Raw genomic sequence first — 16875 nt, forward strand, 5'->3', positions numbered from 1 at the left:
AAAGCTGAACAGGAGGTTTTATTTTATTTTCCATCTGGAGTGAGGAAATTCTGACTGAGTGGAGTGGAAACTGTCCATAGAGCCAAGTCCACCACACTGAAATGTAGTCCAGGGGCTGTCACAGGTTCAGGGTGGAACTTGCAAAAATGACCATACAGACACTTCTGATACCACGGGTATCCTGAAGGTTAGAAACAAATTTCATAAAGCAGAACAGAAACTTCAGTTGGGGTCACCCTTACTGTAGTCAAATGTCCCAAGTTCTGGAGCTGCTCTCTAGTGTGACAGAGGAGGGAATAAATGACAGAGTGACAGTGAGTGAGATCTCCTACTTTTTTCCTAAGCAACCAAACAACCAAAACCAAACCAAATAAAAAGCCAGAACCAATCACTCTAGAATCCCAGGACCTAGTTCTGTTTCCAGTGCAGAATCAAATTCTCAGCACTTTCCGAAAGATCAAGTTCTCATTTCCTAGCCAGGCTTGAGTCAGCTTTTTTGTAACAGATGAAGACCAAAACTTCAAGAGTTCAGAACCAAGCATGGAGATAAAATTTTCCAAAGTTTGTCTACTACTTAAATCCCACTGAAAATTTCCCTATCACTTTTCCAAAGCATTTAGTGCAACCTGAGGTCTTTGGAAAATTGCACTGACGCAGAACACTTCTGAAAACTCTTTTTATTCTTTTTCTGTCATTCTGGTGTTCTCTGGCAGCATGGCCCTTCTCATGATATTTTGAGGAAACAGTCCCTGAGAACAGCGTACAAGACAGGTAATGGAGCTCGGCATGCTTACCTCAGTGGAGAGGAACAGAAATCTTTCCTCCATTCAGCACTTGCTACAGCTGTTTGTGTTCCCAAAGGCAGCACTAGACAGAACAGCAGGAGTCACAAGGAAAAGAAAATAGAATGAGATATGCTGCTGCATTAATTTGTTCACGATCCCATTTCAGTACACTTCTAGTTCACTTCTCTTCCCTACAAGAATGTCTAAAATCTTCCTTTATGCCGGGTTGTCACTGTGGTGCCAATTGTTCCCCACTGTGCTATTTCCTGTACTCATACAAGCAACAGGCCTGAATCTGCCAATCCATGTTCCTTTGCTTATTGCTGTTGTCATCTCTTGCAAGCATTTACTGAGTCTTAAAAAAAAAAAAAAAAAAAGAAAAACACTTAAAATATAAATTTAAGTGTGGGCATATTGTTTTTAATTGTATTCCAAAACTCTGAACATTAACACACACATGTTTAGTCTGAATAATTTTGGTTTCTATCCAGATCAGCACATTGTTCTTGAAGTGGAAAGCACGTGTGAAGAAAATCTGATGATGCTCTGGGAAGATACTTGAAGAACATTACATTCTTAGACATTTAGGGGACCAGCTGACAAGATTATATAGAAGTAAATGCAAGAATATTTAAAAGGATTTTCAAGAGAAAAAGAAAAAAAAAACACGAAAGGGGAAATATGATGATGATCTGTTCAACTATCGCTCACATAAACAACTTGCAGATCTTAGAACAGAAGAGAATGATGAGAGCACAGAAGTGTAGCCCATCTAACAAGTCTGTGAGGACCTAATGTAGTAAAAGCTACGTGTTCTTTGAAAGTATGTCATAGAATCTTAGAATTTTTGAGTTGGATGGGATCCTTAAAGGTCAGCTAGTCCAACTACCCTGCAATGAACACAATCCAAAGCTAGATCAGTGTGCTCAGAGCCCTCTGCAGCCTGACCTTGAATTTCTCCAGGATGGGGCAACCACCACCTCTCTGGCCAAACCTTTCCAGTGCCTCACCACTCTTACTGATGCACTTTTTTTAACATCCAAAAGTAGAGACAAAACAAAACAAATAAAAAAGTAGAATTAATATAGAGAGTACAGAAGATGTGGTATAATCCCACAGGTGAATATTGTATTTCTTAATGTTTCTGTGGATTTTGTTGTCCACAAACAATGAACAGTTCCTTTTTTGGCTAGATATCCAAAGTCAGTAGATTCTGCTTTGCCTACCATTTTCCTACATCCTGCTTTTCACTTTAACAAGAAACAACTATTTAGAACTAATCATTCTGCTTAAAAAAAATCCTAGATGAACTTTGTACTCATACATATTTTGAATTTTTTTTTTTTTTTCCAAACTGCTTGAAGTTTTGATCTTTCTATAGTGAGTTTCATAGGGTAATTCTATGGCAAAGAAGCTGTTTCTTGATCACTTTAGTAACTTCTGCTCTTAGATGTGATTGGTATCTCTTAGTGGGACATGGGAGGACTTCTCTATATCATTCCCAAAATATTTTGACAAATTACTCCATATACTCTCCTTGTGAGGATCTGTGATATTTCTTGATTTCTGTGATATTCCTAGGTTCAAGAGCTAGATTTTTGTTCTTTCCTGACTTGTCTAATTGTCTCCAATAGTTAGTGTACCTGGTAGTAACCATCTGTTGAAGCTACAAGTAGAAAAGTAATATTATACTTTCCTTAGTCTGTGCATTTCTGTTTTTATTGTGAGCAAATCAACTGAGTTCAGTTGAGTTATTGGAGGATACAGAGCTTATGCAGAAGTCCAGAGGTACATGGAAGAATAAGGCAGTACTGGCACTGCATCTTTTTGGTTCTAGGAAGTGCCAGGGGGTGTTACGGGGATTATCATTGAACAGTATAATTTTCTCACACACAGAAAGAAAGAAAAATGTAGTCAAATTTATTCAGCTACCACTCCAGAGTCCTACTGCTCTTTACCCTGAAAATATCCAAGTTCCAAGAAAATATTTTCATCTTAATTTTCACTTCTATGAAATGTTTTTTACTGAAAGCATAATAAATATAATTTAAATCCATATAAAGGAGATAAGACTAAAACCAGAACACAGATGAATATTGCAGACAGGTTCATCAAGTGTATAATTTAAGGCAATGCCATTGATTTCAAGAGCTCTAAAGACTTATGAAAAGATGCATTGTGTGTATTGAATTGGAGTAAAGGAAAATGAGGATTGTTTTGGAATTACTGAGTAATCCTTTCTTCTCTGCGTTAGCCTGAAGGTCATGATGATCTCTTCCAGACTTTAAATGTGTGAAGCACAGTCTTTTTTGAAAGGCTGAAACTTTTGCTTGCAGAAGGCAGAAATCTGATTTCCTGGATTGAATCTCGTAGTTATGTTGTGTAAAGACTCTTGAAAAAAACAACTAAATAAAATCAATTAGAGTTCTTAATAGTTGGTTAAAAATTTAAATTTTGAATATTTTTCTGGCTCTAAAGGAAGGTTAAAAATTCAAATGTAAATAAAGCAGTAGTGGGCAATGGGCAGAAGAACTGTTAATAACCAAGCTTGTGTTCTGCATGGCTTTCTCTCCTCAGTAAGGTCACTGTACTAACATCTGCCCACCATATTTCCTGCTACTCTCACTCCAGCCTTGTACATCTGTATGTTTCAATTTTGCATAACTCTGTTATCTTCTTCTCTTCTTCTGTCAAAGGCAGTCCTTAATACTGAGCTTTGTACAATGCTAAACAGCTGACTGTAAAAAATAGGGATTGAAAACTTTTTCTAAAGGAGTTTATTTTTCTTATTTTTTTTCTCAAATACAATACTTTTTCTTCTTTTTTCTTTTTTTTTTCTTTATAATGCATTAGAATTGTATAACTGTATGTATGTATACTTTTATTGACTTTATCCATTTGGCCTATTCACTTTTCCATCACAACATTAGAACAACCATATATATGTCTGTCTCAAAATACTTCAGAAACTTCTTGATATCTCTATACTTATATTTTCTGTGGAGCTGTTTTTCATAACACGAATCCTGAAATTTGAAGGCCAACGAGTTCAACTTCTTAATGTTCAGTAAACAGTATTTGAGTCATTAATGTTGCTTCATCTGATTACTCTGAGAGTCTCTGACCTCTGTTGGTTTACTTTTGTATGCCTGGAGTTTTTAAATTATCCTCCTGAAGTTTCTGATGTAATGTCTATTTTTTAAAACCCTAAGGTAGATGAATAATGAGAAATTCTCACGTCCACATTGCCAAATATTTTTGCTTTTGTTTTGAAACTTCATAAATATTTTTGCTGCTGAACACTTCTGTTGATAGAGAATACATTCAGATACTTTCCTTAAATCACATAAATGTTTGACCATGTCTGTGTTATCAGTGTGAGCAGAAGAAAAAGTTCTTCAGGTTTCCAGAGGACTTAAAACTATACTGTTATTTGGCTTACATAGTGAGCCAGCTCTGACATTGGATTTTGAATGTCAAAGTCTTAGAAGACTGAGTCTGAGACTTGTTAGAGTTTGAATTACTGTTAACAAGACAAAATGGAAATTTTTGTTTTAAAGTTAGTATATTTCAAAACTTTCAAATCATTAAAGAAAAGCAAAGACAACAGAAAATAGAAATGCATCAAACTTGTTTTTAAAAGCTCAGTTTGTGGTAGTCATCACTGTCAGCTTTTTAGGGCAGGAAATCAAAGTCTGGTGATTTCTTACTTATTATTTTCCTGTTTGATGACATAAGAATAAGACACACTTGTTGCTAGAGATGTGTTGTATGTCACCAACATGTAGATTGCTCACAGAAAAGGAGACCCATGTGGGTTACTGAATCTTTCCCATCTTTGAAAAATTGCTGCTTTAATTAGTGGATGGGCTGTCAATTGGTGTTTAAACCTATCTCCTCTCATCTGAGGCACACAGAAGTATGTTGAGGAAGTTCATGTTTTATGGCTGCAGTTATAGTCCTCATCTGCAAGGTTGGATTGGACTCCTAGGGGGCTGGTTACTCCTGCAGGATGCGTCCCCAGAATGACCGCTGCTCTTCATCTGTAGTGTGACTGCTTGTCGTGTAAAGCTGGTGGAACACAGTGCAGCCTTTGCCTTGATACTAAAATTAATAGTGGGTCTATTTTCCCTTCATTGCATCAGAGAAGGCATTGTTCTAGATCTTAGAATTTCTATGAATTTATACCGTGTATGCACTCCTTGAAAACTTATGTCCCTCCTAATTTTTGGTGATGTTTTTTGTTCCCACTTTTGTCTGAAGCTCTGATTCTGACTCTGAGGAGGAGCCGATTACTGAGGAGGAATTGGCCAAGCTGAAAGAAGAGGTAGAAGAAAAAAAGAAGCTAATTGCCACGTTACGAAATAAGCCATGGAAGATGAAAAAGAAGTTGTCAGTTCTAAAGTATGGTTTGAATTTCATAATATCTGTCTGCCATCCTTCTTTGTACTGTGCAGTATTTTTTCTGAAGTTTCACTTTATTTCTAGACCTACAGACACAATTAACCTCAAAACCTATGTTATCTTTTGTTCTCTACATTTGCTAAGTTTCTGTTGGCAGTTGCTTCAGTTGATAAGCTTAAGCTCTTCTTATGGAAAAATTATGCAACTTCAGAAATAACCCAGGGTAATTTTAGTGAAGAGAGAGGAATTTTCTTTTTACTCTAACTTTCTTTAGAGAAGAATAGATTTTTTGGAGTTACAAAAAAGGAAACATGAATGAAAATTGATTTTGATTTCTCATGCATTTTCAAGTTTGCCAGTTATAAAACTGTATTTATTCCCCATCAAGTCTATCATTACATTTTCATTAGAGCAAAAAAGTCAGTTAAATTTCAGTTGAATTATCAGTTAAATGTCCACCAATCACAAGAAACTGGGTTAACAAAGAGAACTTTATTCTCTTGCCAAAGCTGCTGTACTCCTCTGTTTTCAATAACTAATTCACTGCAGTACTGCCCAAAACCCAGCAAAATGTCAAAATGTATGGTTGTGTTTAGTTAGGGACAAGTAACAGAGAATACGTTGTCTCTCCTCCAGACAGTTTTTGATATGGTGAGAAAACATGAATGTAATGGGATGAGATTGAAATATGAAATATGGTGTGGAAGGTCTATGATTTTTTCGTTGTAGAAAGTAAGGTTATTCTGGGGAGGAGACGTTTACAAAGGAACATACTGAAGGCATATTGTGAAAAAAGGATACATGGAGCAGAGTAAGAGAACTGAGTGCCTAGGAGATGTAAAGTAGAAGTATCTTGAAAGTCAGGGAAATTCCAGGAGAATCAGGTGACCAGATTATATAATCAGACAAGAGTTACTATATTTTGCATAGTCTGTCAGTAAAGAATGGACATGTATATAAAATGAAAATTCTACAATTGTGTTGTGCCAATGTAGAGAGTCTGTGTTTTTATAGCTATTCTATTCCAGCATTGCCATCAGCTGTTTCTCTCAGTTTGTTTACATGACATAAAAACAGAAGATAACTAGTAAATGTATTTATGGTGAGAGTAAATAATGATTAACTAGAGACAGAAGTCTTAAAATCAAATCTGCAACATTTTTTATGTGTTTTATGTTTTAGCATAGCCACTGGTTGTGAACTGCTGTAACCTATGTCATTCCCAGCTCAGGGGGAGTGGGAGTATCAGTCTGTTCCTGCCTTAGAAACCTACTTTACTATGAAATGTCTGTAGTTCAACACGTACTTCTAGTCATACTCAGTAACTGAAAAATGCTTTTGTGTATTATGAGATAGACTTTCCCAGTTATGCCAATAGCAAGTTTTCAAAGTCTTACTTTTGTTATCTGCCCAAGTAATGAGAATTATTTATTTATTAATATTTAGTGTGAATTTGACTTTGTACATTTAACATGGGCAGCAATTCTATCTAATTATCCACTAGTTTAATCAACTTTTATACTTTTATATTTATGAAATCTATACTGGGAGACAAAGCATGCATTCAGTTTTATTTGTTACCATCAGAAGGATTATTTTAGTAAAAATTATACATCATCATACTTCTACAGGAGCTGCAAAACAATATTTTTAGTCTTCTGGATTTTGCTACAGCCTTCTTTGAAGTCGGCTTAGAAACTATTAGCAGTTTATTTTATTTGCCCCAGAAGAGAATGTTTTCCAAGAGAAAATGTCAGTTCTTCAGATTAGCTTCTTTGAGCCTACTCTTATTTTCTTATTAATTATTAGGACATATATTAACATGTTTTAGTATATTGATAGATTTGTTTCAGATTTTAGACAAACTTTTTGGGGAATTATTCAATTTCTCCTAATTTGCCTGCTTTTAAAAAGTGATTTAAAAAAAATAAAAATTGTTGAAACATTTTGTTTAAGTATTTCCAAGATTGAACAACTTGCTTACTTTTTTGATTCAAACCCAGCTTATTTTTCAAATGTAATTTGTTTTTTTAAAGAAATAAGAATTGGAATTAAATGTTTAGTGTTTTCCATAGGAGTGACACACATGAAGGCTATGCTACCATTCAACAAGATCTGGACAGACTGGAGAGTTGGGCAAGGAAGAACCTGATGAGGTTTAACAAGAGCAAGTGTAGAGTCTTGCACCTGGGGAGGAATAACTGCATGCATCAGTACAGGTTAGGGGATGACGTGCTGGAGAGGAACTCTGCGGAGATGGACCTGGGGGTCCTGGTGAATGACAGGTTGACCATGAGCCAGCAATGTGCCCTGATGGCCAAGAAGGCCACTGGTATCCTGGAGTGCATTAAAAAGTGATTGACCAGCAGGTCAAGGGAGATGATCCTCCCCTTTACTATGCCCTGGCGAAGCCACATTTAAACTACTGTGTTCAGTTCTAGGCTCCCCACTTCAAAAAAGACAGAGATCTCCTAGAAGGATTTCAGTGGAAGGCCACAAAGATGATAAAGAGCCTGGAACATCTCCAGTATGAGGAAAGGCTGAGTAACCTGTGTCTGTTCAGCCTGGGGAAAAGAAGACTGAGGAGGGATCTGATAAATGTTTATATATACGTAAAGGGAGATGGGAGGCAAGTGGCTGAGGCTGTGCTGTTCTCAGTTGTGTGTAGTGAAAGGACGCAGGACTCAGGACATAGGAAGTTCTGTACTAACATGTGGAAGAACTTATCGTAAGGTATGGGTGGTGGAGCACTAGAAAAGGTTGCCCAGAGAGGTTGTGCAGTCTCCTCTATGGGGAATTTCAAGACCTGGCTGGACGCCTAACAGTGTGACTTATTGTAGGGTACCTGTTTAAGCAGGGGGGATTGAACTCAATGATCTCTTGAGGTCCCTTCCAACCCCTGCAATTCTGTGATTCTGTGAGGGATTTTTTTTCCTATACTTTAAAAACAAGAATGGGACAGAAAATTTCTACTTAGTTCCAGTGATAATTTAGTGAAAAAATTAATTTATTCCTTCACTCTTTTTTTTTTTTTTCTAAAATTGTGTGAATAGGGAATTAATTTTAGAGCATAGAAACAAAATTGGTTGCCTTGTAGAAAATGCCTTCAGTGAAAACCAGACTGTTACGATCACTGTTGAAATAGCATTCTTAATTGAGATGCAGTACACAATTAGACCAGCTCTAATTTCTAATTTGTATCCCTGAGTCTGGGAAGATTAATTTCAATAGTCCCTGTCTGTTCTTTGTAGAAGTGTGACTGATGACAGTCCTTTACTGCAGAGTGTCCCTCTGCGGTTTGGACTTGAATTGTACCAGCACATTCTGACTCTAGCTGGATCATCAGATATCATGCTTAGGTCTCAGTAGGTCTGATTATGAGAAAAGAAAGAGAGACAAGACATGGAGAAGAATGAAAGGATGCTATGTTACAAATAGCATTGTTTCTCTCCCCTAACCAGTAGGCATGGCTGTGAGTGAATGATGTAGTAGTCTCTGCTGTTGACAGCCTTCATGCAGCTGGAGCCCAGGCTTTTTTCTTATTCCATAGACAAATTTCCTCTTTCAAAAGAGTCTTTCTCATTTTCCTTTGTTTAGATTGACTATGAGCACTACTGTTGAGCCTTTTCTATATGAGATTCATTAATCCATACATCTTTCCTCTTGACACTGGTTAATCAGGACAGAAGAAAATTAGCTGAAGAGCCCTTAGATTGTAACAACCATCAGTTGTTATTTATGATGCTGAGATTTAGACAGAGGGTGTTAAACTATTAACAAGATTTTTTAATTAGAAAAAGGTACAGAAGATAAAACCAATGGGCCAAAGCTTCCAGTGTTGCAAGGTGGAAGAACTCCAGGCAAGGCTATCCCAGTTTACTAATTGGGATACTAACCCAATTACTAACTAATTTACTAACTAACGACTAACAAATTTACTAACCCAAGCTGAGGGTTTGATTTAGGAAACTTAATCATCTATCTGTGTGTTCTCCCTGTCGGGTTTTGCATGGGTATGAGGGAAAGGGAAGGTTCAAAAGCTGAGCTACTGTGTTAGGGACTTGACTACTCACTCACCTCATTAGTGCACGTTGCACTTTGCATAGACAAATGTTTGTGCTGTAAAATAGTAAACATTATTAATAATTATGCAGTTTATGTAGAGAAGTTTATTAAGATGCTTATAATATCGACAGAGAATTGTACACAAGAATCCAGAAATGTGCCACCAATGATACCAGTTTAGAACTGTACCAAAAAGCAATTAACAAAACATGAAAACAAGAAAAATTACAAGAAAAATTGTAAGGTTTCAGCCTCTCAAAGAAAGTCCAATAAAATATAGACTATGCAGAGAACTATGAGAACTTAGTTTTTTAAAATAATCCAAGGAGAAAAACATTCTTATTTTTATATGCTGGGGACAGGTTATACTATCATAATTCTTTCTTTCTTTCTTTCTTTCTTTCTTTCTTTCTTTCTTTCTTTCTTTCTTTCTTTCTTTCTTTCTTTCTTTCTTTCTTTCTTTCTTTCTTTCTTTCTTTCTTTTTTTAAGTGTCATTTATCTTATCACAGAACCCATCAACACAGATCACATGGAAATATAATATTTTATAAGCATAGAAAACCCAAGGATATATACATGTATATACATATACCTCCTTATATATGTATATCTATATATACCTATTTATAAATAAAGCTGCACTATATTTGTCTTTGGATGTGCTATTTGCAGTCCAATGAATCTGTATTTCATGTCTCTTATTATGGACATATTGGCAATCTTGGAGGCCAGCCTGGCTGTCCTGAAGGCCAGCTGGGTATTGAATAACACTATAATTTGCTCATTATTACTGCTGAACTGCTTTCAAGTGAGATGGACCTGGCAACAGCTGTTCTGCATTCAGTTTTAAGCCAGTGTTTTTAGACTTGGAAAAGTCCTGGGTGATCAATATTTATACGACATTTGTTTTTAATGAGTTTTTAGACCTTCCTGAACTGTTACTGAAAAATGTGGGCAATCTGCTTGAATCCTGTTCATTAGCAGCAACCTCTGAGTGCTGTAATTTATCCTCTCTGTGCAACACTGAAGTGCTCGAAGTACCGTACACCTAGCACTTTGGGAGCTGTAACTCCACACCTCTTATTAATAATTAGCTCAGGCTTCTCTGGGACAATAGTGCTGGACTCCATGCAACATTTATAAGTTCCTTGTGTCTGTAATTCAATTAATAAGGTTACTCTGAAGCTTCTTTAAATTCACTGTTAGCTAACAGGGCACACTTTGGCCTATCTCGTGATATAGATAATTTACCTATAACACATGATACCAGCGATTACAAAGCTCAGTTTTGTTGCCCTGTGTTGCTTTTGACACGTCCTCATGTTAGTAAAGCTGCACTACTTCCAAGGGGGCGTTCATGTGTATGTGTGTGTTTTTGGTAATTGTTGAGGTTTCTAAAAGAATTCTAATGGGATTAAGGCTAATTTATACTGCTTGATTATTCCATGTTTCTTCACATTCTACTTTTAGAATAAAAGAAATAGAAAAAAGGACAAGGTGTGGCAAAACTCCACTAGGATGTATAAAGGAAGGCCTTTTAAGTGACGTGGATTAAATATCAAGGTAGAAAGCTGAATTAAATAACATATTGGCTTATACTTAACAAAAAAACCTGTGTGTCACAGACATGGAAAATACAGTGAAAGTGTGTTCCCTGACTGAACGTTGTCGTGTTGTTGCTGAGCTTTCAAAGCTAGGAAGAATTTTACACAAGAATTTTGTTTATTTCAATTGCATAATAACAGAATCACAGAAGAGTTTGGAAGGTATCTTCAGAGGTTATCAAGTCCAACCTCTGCTAAAGCAGGTTCCCTACAGCAGGCAGCACAGGTAGGCATCCTGATGGGTCTTGAGTATTGCCACAGAATGAGACTCCACAATCTCTCTTGGCAACTTGTTCCGGCGCTCTGCAAATCCAACAGTAAATACAATTTTCCTTGTGTTTTATGAACTTTCCGTGTTTCAGTTTGTTATTATTGCCCCTTGTTCTGTCTTTGCACACAACTGAAAAGAGCCTGGCCCTACACACTTGGCTCCTGCACTTCAGATATTTATAAACAGTGATGAGAACCCCTCTCAGTCTTCTCCAGGCTGAAGAGTTCCAGGTGTTCCCCTGAGGAACACCACTAGTTACAGGCCTTTAACCAGAATCTGCACTGCTGATGGCAACCCTCTGAGCTCTGCCAGTCAGCTAGTTCTTAACACCCCCTCACCGTTGATTTTTAATACAGCCTTGGAAAATAGTTGGCCTTCCAGGCTGCAAGCACACACTGCTGGCTCATGTCCAGCATATATCTACCAGGACACCTAAGTCTTTCTCCACAGGGCTGCTTTCAAGGGGTTCTTCACCCAGTCTGTATAAACACCTGGGATTACCCCAGCCCTGTCTACGTCCCTCTGGATGGCTTCCCTTCCCTCCAATGTATTGACATTTCCAGGGATGGAGCTGAAGCTGGGCTTGGCTTTCCTAAATTGTCCTTCTTGCCCTTTAAGAAGATTGGGGTGGCATTAGCTATCCTCTGTCTATACAGTACAATTTAATATAAGCTACTTTTTTATTAACTATGTGATGATTCTGACTATTACTTCACATGAATGGGAAATATTACATTTCTTTTTGTATGCTTGAAACATCTTCCTGTCACAGCCATTAAGAGTCGTATTAATGACAAAAGTCATGATGTTTTGTAACAAGACTAGAATGCAAGTACAGTCAAAATGGAAAATTAAAATAATTAGTGTTAAAGTCCATCATTTGGGCTGAACTGATTCTTTTTAGGCTCATGCAACAAATGTGCAGGCCAAGCAATACATGGAAGCAGGACAGGAGTTGCTTCACAGTTTTTTTTAGGAAGCATGAAAGAAGCTTTACATCTAACAAGTTTAATTGGTATCAGGTATTGTTTAGCTGTGCTGAATGATGAACTTAGCTCCATATAGCTCTGTGGAGAGGAAATATGAGAAAATCAAATTATAAATCAGTCCCATTTAGGGAAAGTTTGTAAAGTTGTGTAACCATCATGCACTGGTGTAGGGCAGTGTTAGGGATAGGGAAGAAATCTCAGCTACTAGCAAAGTGAAACCACAGGATATATTCAGGAACATCAGCAACATCAGCCCTGGTGATTTGGATCACTACTTCAAAAATCGGTTTTGGTTTGTTGTAGAAAGTCAAATGGAGTAAAAGCTTAAGTAATACTTAAACTCTTGAAAATTGCTTGACAGGGAGTCCAGGGAGCAGAGAGACAAAAGGGTGGTTTTTGTTTGTTTGTTTGTTTGTTTTTTGTTTTTTAAATTTTAAAGAAAAAATTCAATAAGACATATCAAACAAGCAAACACACAGCTTACACTGAGTTTAAAGTAAATCTTTCTATGATTTTCATTGTATAAAATGCATTCTTGTTCTGGCTTAACTTAATTTCATTGTGGAATTTTTTTGTGTGTGTGTAATACCTTTTCGAGCTACAGATGCAAACTGTCCAATATGGAGGATTTTTAAAGTGTTAAAGTGTTGTTTTCCCCTTTAAACTTCTAATTTAATGCTTCATTAAAAAACAAAAACAAAACAAAACAAAACAAAACAAAACAAAAAAAACCAAACCACAACAACGACACAAAACAAACAAATAAAATGCTCCCCAAAGTCTATCTATATATAAATCTTTGTGTTCTGAGTCATAACTATACATAGTTTTTGAAAACAAAGGCTTTCTACAGTTCTGTAGGCTTCAGTTTCAGTTATTTCTCATAAAATAGCCCACTGCTTGAATTATCTGATGACAGAAGTGGTGGTAAAAGGTTTTTCTCTTAAGTGAGAAATATGATGTGGTGACTTAAGGGATGGGTAAGTATGTGTCCAAATTGATTCTGCAAGTGCAGCATTTGTGGGGACGCTGCCATCTGCTGTCAAGAGCGCCTTATATCTCCCCGGCCAGTGCAATAAGATTTTAAATCCTGAACGTGTGGGTTTAAATAGGACTCTTGTCCACTTCTCCTGAAGATGAGGAACCTGTTTTCTCTCACTCGTCTGAGATAGATCGTAGTAGTAAGAGCATAACTCTTTTTAGAGTCAAAAGGAAAGAATGAGATGTGAGCCAGAATACCTCAGAAGATCTTGGGTGATTTGGAAAATGCTAAGGGCTCAATTTGGTGTCAAAGTCAGCTAAAGTAAAAAAAAAGTCAGATGCCAAAATCCAGAATATAAATGTGATGCAGCAGCACAGAGTAAGAGATCTCTAGAGTCTTAAAATGATCCTGAGGAATAGTTTGAAGTGGTGAAGAGATGGTATATGTGCCTGTGTATCTGAGGGGGTGGTTGGCTATTTTAGCTTCTTTTCTCTGAGTCTGTCTATGCATTTTGCTACAGGGAAAAAAAAAAAAGGGGGGGGAAGAGGAGGCAGTTTCTATCTTGGGATTCATGTCTAAATGTATAGCAGCTTTTCCTTCTACCAACCCGTGTCTTTGAAGGAACCAAAAAAATGGAAAATAGGTAGGAAAAAGCCTGCTATATAATCCTGAGGATATCAGGAGAATAGTGCTAGTCCTGATACCTTTCCAGCTGCATTTGGAAAGAGAGTGCCCAGATGGAACTCAGAGAGCGAAAGCTGAATTTGGTAGTTTGCATAATCATCTTGGGAAGCACTGAAACAAAAGAACGTAATCATCGATACCTCTTTTTTGCCCTTATTTTCCAGAGAAGCACAGCTTTTTGTTGAAAAATTTGAAGGTGCTCTTGGAAAAGGGAAGGGAAAAAAGTTCTATGCATACAAAGTGATGATGACCAAGGTATGTATATTACTTCACTAACTTCATGTAATGCAGAAGTGGAGCCTTGGTCTGCCCTATGTACTCATTTACCAAAACAAATTTTCTTGTGTTTATCTGGTTATTAATGCTTTTGTTTCCTCTGCTCTCACATGAAACCATTTCTTATTAAGCTCACAGTTTGATTGGGACTTATCATCTGCTTATCCGGCATTTGATTGAGACACCTATCAATAGAAAAATTAACTGTTGCTAGAGTTACAAAGACTCGTACCTGGAAACATCTCTTGAAAAAATTTCTCTTGGTGTAGATGTTTCTCTACAGACTGGATCTTAAGCCTAGTCTTTCACTTGATCCTGAGAAAGGTCAGAAAGTGCCTTTTTGTCCACTGTAAAAATACCTGAGACGCCTCCATTGAGTCAAAACTTTATGACTATATCTCAGATGTATCCTAGGAAGCTATGTAGCTCTGTAGGAGTGTGATTGAGAGGCTGAATAGTTGTTGCTGGGGACTCCACGTCCACATTATGTGTTCTGGTCAGTTTTACTTTGATCCAAGTCCTGTGTGGTTCCGTGAACTAAATACACAGTAGCAGTGGATATGAATTAGTACTTTTAGGCTTTTTAGTAAATTAGGCTTTTCTGCAGACAGTTGTGTAGTCACATCTTACTAACATTAATATTCACAAAAAAAGAGATTAGGCTTTAAAACTCTGCTGTACACAAGAAGCTCAATTACAAAAGTTCCACTTATCCAATAGATAAAGTAGTGAGTAGAGTAACTGCAATTAAATGACACAGCTTGAGCTCTAAATCTGAATTGTGAATAGCAAAGGAAAGAACAAATTAAATTCTCAGAAACAAATTAAATTCTAAAAAATGAATGTCACGAAAAGACGGGATTATTTAATCATTCTTCTTGTGGAAGAAATAGGAACTTCACACAAAGGCAGAGGGAGACATATTCAGAACAAACAAAAAAGAAATGAGTCTTCATAAGCTAGTGCTTCTGCTGCAGTGTGCTCTGCCAAGGAGCAGTGTGTATGACTAAGGGGTTATATTAGTTAGCTCAAGGGGAAATTAAACATCTGGGGTCAGAAATGATATATATATATTTTTTTAAACTCTGTGAACTTTTTTAGAAATGGATGAAATTCCAAAGAGATTTTGAGAATTTTAAGACAGCCTGCATACCCTGGGAAATGAAAATTAAAGAGATTGAAAGTAAGTACTTGTGAATGATAATAAAGAGTACTATCTAGTATCATATCTCTGATGCATGCCAAAATTGTGAATTATTTTTCAATACTTTAGAAATACCTCCCTGTGTATACACACAGGTATAAAAGGCATGAGCGTTTCTTCTTTCATTAATGATTATTAAATTTGGTGTTGTAACCTGTTCAAAATGTCCTTGAGGGAATGTTAGGCACCTTACAGATAATAAGACGCAGTATCAAAGTTAAACTTGGAAAAGAGATATTGGGATTTAGTTGTTGTCTACCTTCACTTTATTTTGTCTGTATATCATAATCATTTCTGTGATGGTTTTTTTTTCATAATGTTTAGATTTATTTAAGTTGCAAAGTTATTTATTTGATTTTCTACCATATAACAGAGAGAAAACTAGTGGTCTTGGACATCACTATGTATTAGGTATAAATATAAATAAATCAGCATAGTTAGTACTACTGTTATGTTTGAGAGTTCCAGTGCTGAATTTAAACTGCATCTCTCTCTGTGAAGGAAACCTGACTTCGTGAGTACCTGAGTGAGGCTCTACTGCAGATGAAATACAGCTGAGAATTTGCATTAGTGCCTGACTTTAGAGAAGCTGTCTTTTGAAGGAACTGCGAGCTGCATCTAAAAGTAATTGCCAAAAGAGAAGAAGAATGAGGAATGAGAAATTGTGGAGTTTGTGGAGTTTTGGACAGCAAAATAATTCTTGAGAACTTTCATAATGTCCTTACACTTACGGTGTGCAGAGTACTGAATAGAGTATCTAGTTAATTTGAGTGATGTTTAGAAGAAGCTGCTATAGTTAAAATCAAATTCAGCAGCAAGATACGCATAGTTATTTACTAATCTGGACATATAATAGATATTTTGAGGTTTTATGAGAACAGTGTTTCTGCTGGTTTCTATAAAGGATTCCTGATATAAGCTCTCCTGCTAGTAGTGCTTTTAGCATTTCTTGTACATTCCTTGTAAACAATGAATACAAAAATAGAAAGGGGTGAACCCTTCAGTCTTGCTCTGGTATCAATATACTGTTTTCATTTGCAATGAGTAGAATTTTTGCTGTCATGTGGAAGCTCTCAAAATTATGGTAGGATAATACTTTTTCATAATTTCAGGAGGTAAGATTGTAAAATTTACACTTTTTACAGGTTTCTTGTTTTGTTTTGTTTTTGTTTTGTTTTTTAAATTCATTTATCTCATTTCCAAAGCACCTTGCTTTTTCTTTCAGAAACAATCCTCTGTCTGAATATTAGTAATTGAAGAACTATAGTTAGACTTCAGTTGGTTCCAGAACTATGTAGACAGGAAAAAGGCTCAAGGATACAAGTCTGATATATTTAATAAGAAAATAGTTAAAATCGTTTCAAATCACAGCTTACTTGATTCTGATTATTTATTTCAACTAGTAGTTCTCATCACGTACCTTGTTTTAGTAAATATAAAGTACTTAGATCAAAGTCATACTAATGATGAGACTGACGAAGTTGCCAAATCCCAGAAAGAAAAGTATATTTAGAAATTAAAAAAGGAGAAGTGAGAGAAACTGAAAACAGAAGTAAGGCAATTGGTGTATAAGGAAAGAGGAAACATTAAGATGCACTGGGGGAAAGAGA

General features: G+C 36.4%; 1 protein-coding gene across 4 annotated transcripts in view; it reads left to right on the forward strand.

Moving 5' to 3' along the window:
• Positions 1–16875, forward strand: part of TMC1 (transmembrane channel like 1) — a 123616-nt gene that overhangs the window by 72669 nt on the left and 34072 nt on the right. For all 4 annotated transcript variants that reach the window (XM_046905372.1, NM_001398433.1, XM_015280292.3 and 1 more), the window contains 3 exons: positions 5049–5189; positions 13950–14040; positions 15163–15244. In XM_046905372.1, coding sequence (XP_046761328.1) covers positions 5049–5189; positions 13950–14040; positions 15163–15244 — 314 coding nt within the window. The remainder of the gene's footprint in view (positions 1–5048; positions 5190–13949; positions 14041–15162; positions 15245–16875) is intronic.

Source organism: Gallus gallus, chromosome Z (genome assembly GCF_016699485.2).
Source record: "Gallus gallus isolate bGalGal1 chromosome Z, bGalGal1.mat.broiler.GRCg7b, whole genome shotgun sequence".
Lineage (NCBI taxonomy): Eukaryota > Metazoa > Chordata > Aves > Galliformes > Phasianidae > Gallus > Gallus gallus.